At 53.8% G+C, this 834-nt stretch overlaps 1 protein-coding gene across 1 annotated transcript; it reads right to left on the bottom strand.

The window, feature by feature from the left end:
* Positions 1-296: 296 nt before the first annotated feature.
* Positions 297-765, bottom strand: LOC105558551 (the record flags this gene model as incomplete). The annotated part of the gene is made up of 1 exon (XM_012006333.1): positions 297-765. A coding segment is annotated over exon 1 (469 nt), but the record flags the coding sequence as incomplete, so codon positions are not given.
* Positions 766-834: the final 69 nt, after the last annotated feature.

Genomic DNA, 834 nt, shown 5'->3' on the forward strand with positions numbered 1-834 from the left:
CGTCCGTTTGCAGTGTGGTGCCGACGTTTCGCAGGCGTTGCAGTCTGCATCATCAGGGCTGGGAGACTCTGATACTGAGCTCCCTCGCGTTGCGCTCGTCCTTTTATACTCCTTCTTGGGGGGAAGGGGGGGTAGTCAGAGGGCGGGGTAGTCAGAGGGAGGGGGGGTCAGCCAATGGCGGCTGAGTTTTTAAAAAACCGGGAGGGCGGTGTGCCATATCGGGCTCACCTGATAGCCTTTGTCGCGATTCAGATTGTCAGGGTGTTTCAAGATTTCTATGCCTTCGCGGTGTTTACGTGCGAAATAGCTTTGGGACGGGGCCAGCATGGTGGCTTTGTCGAACTGGATGGCGTGTCCGGTCTCGATCTTGTGTTCGGCTCGAGCTGATTGTGAGAAGTGGCCGTATTTGGCACATCGCTGGTGTTCTTTGATTCGTGTACTGATCTTCCTCCCGGTTCCTCCTATGTACACTTTGCCGTAGGAGCATGGGACCTTGTAAACCCCTGGGGCTGTTAAAGGGGGTCTCCGGTCCTTGGGATTGGGGAGCATTTGTGAGAGCTTGTTGCATGGTTTGAAAATCGCTTTGATGTTGTGTTTGCTCAGAATTCTGCTGATGCGGTCCGTGGTGCCTCTGACGTATGGGAGTATCACTGCCTTAATCTTCTCTTTCTCTGTCTCTGGCGTCGTGGTGTTGTTCTGGCCGGATTCCTTGTTTGTCAGCTTCTTGATGGTACGGTTGATGTTTCTGCTGCTGTATCCGTTCATGGTCAGGGTTCGGTGAAGGTGGTTTAGCTCTCCGTCCAGGGCGGTTGGTTCCGAGATAGAGAGTGCTCT

This window comes from Vollenhovia emeryi, unplaced genomic scaffold (genome assembly GCF_000949405.1).
Source record: "Vollenhovia emeryi isolate VEMERY1.0 unplaced genomic scaffold, V.emery_V1.0 DF951616.1, whole genome shotgun sequence".
NCBI classification, from domain to species: domain Eukaryota; kingdom Metazoa; phylum Arthropoda; class Insecta; order Hymenoptera; family Formicidae; genus Vollenhovia; species Vollenhovia emeryi.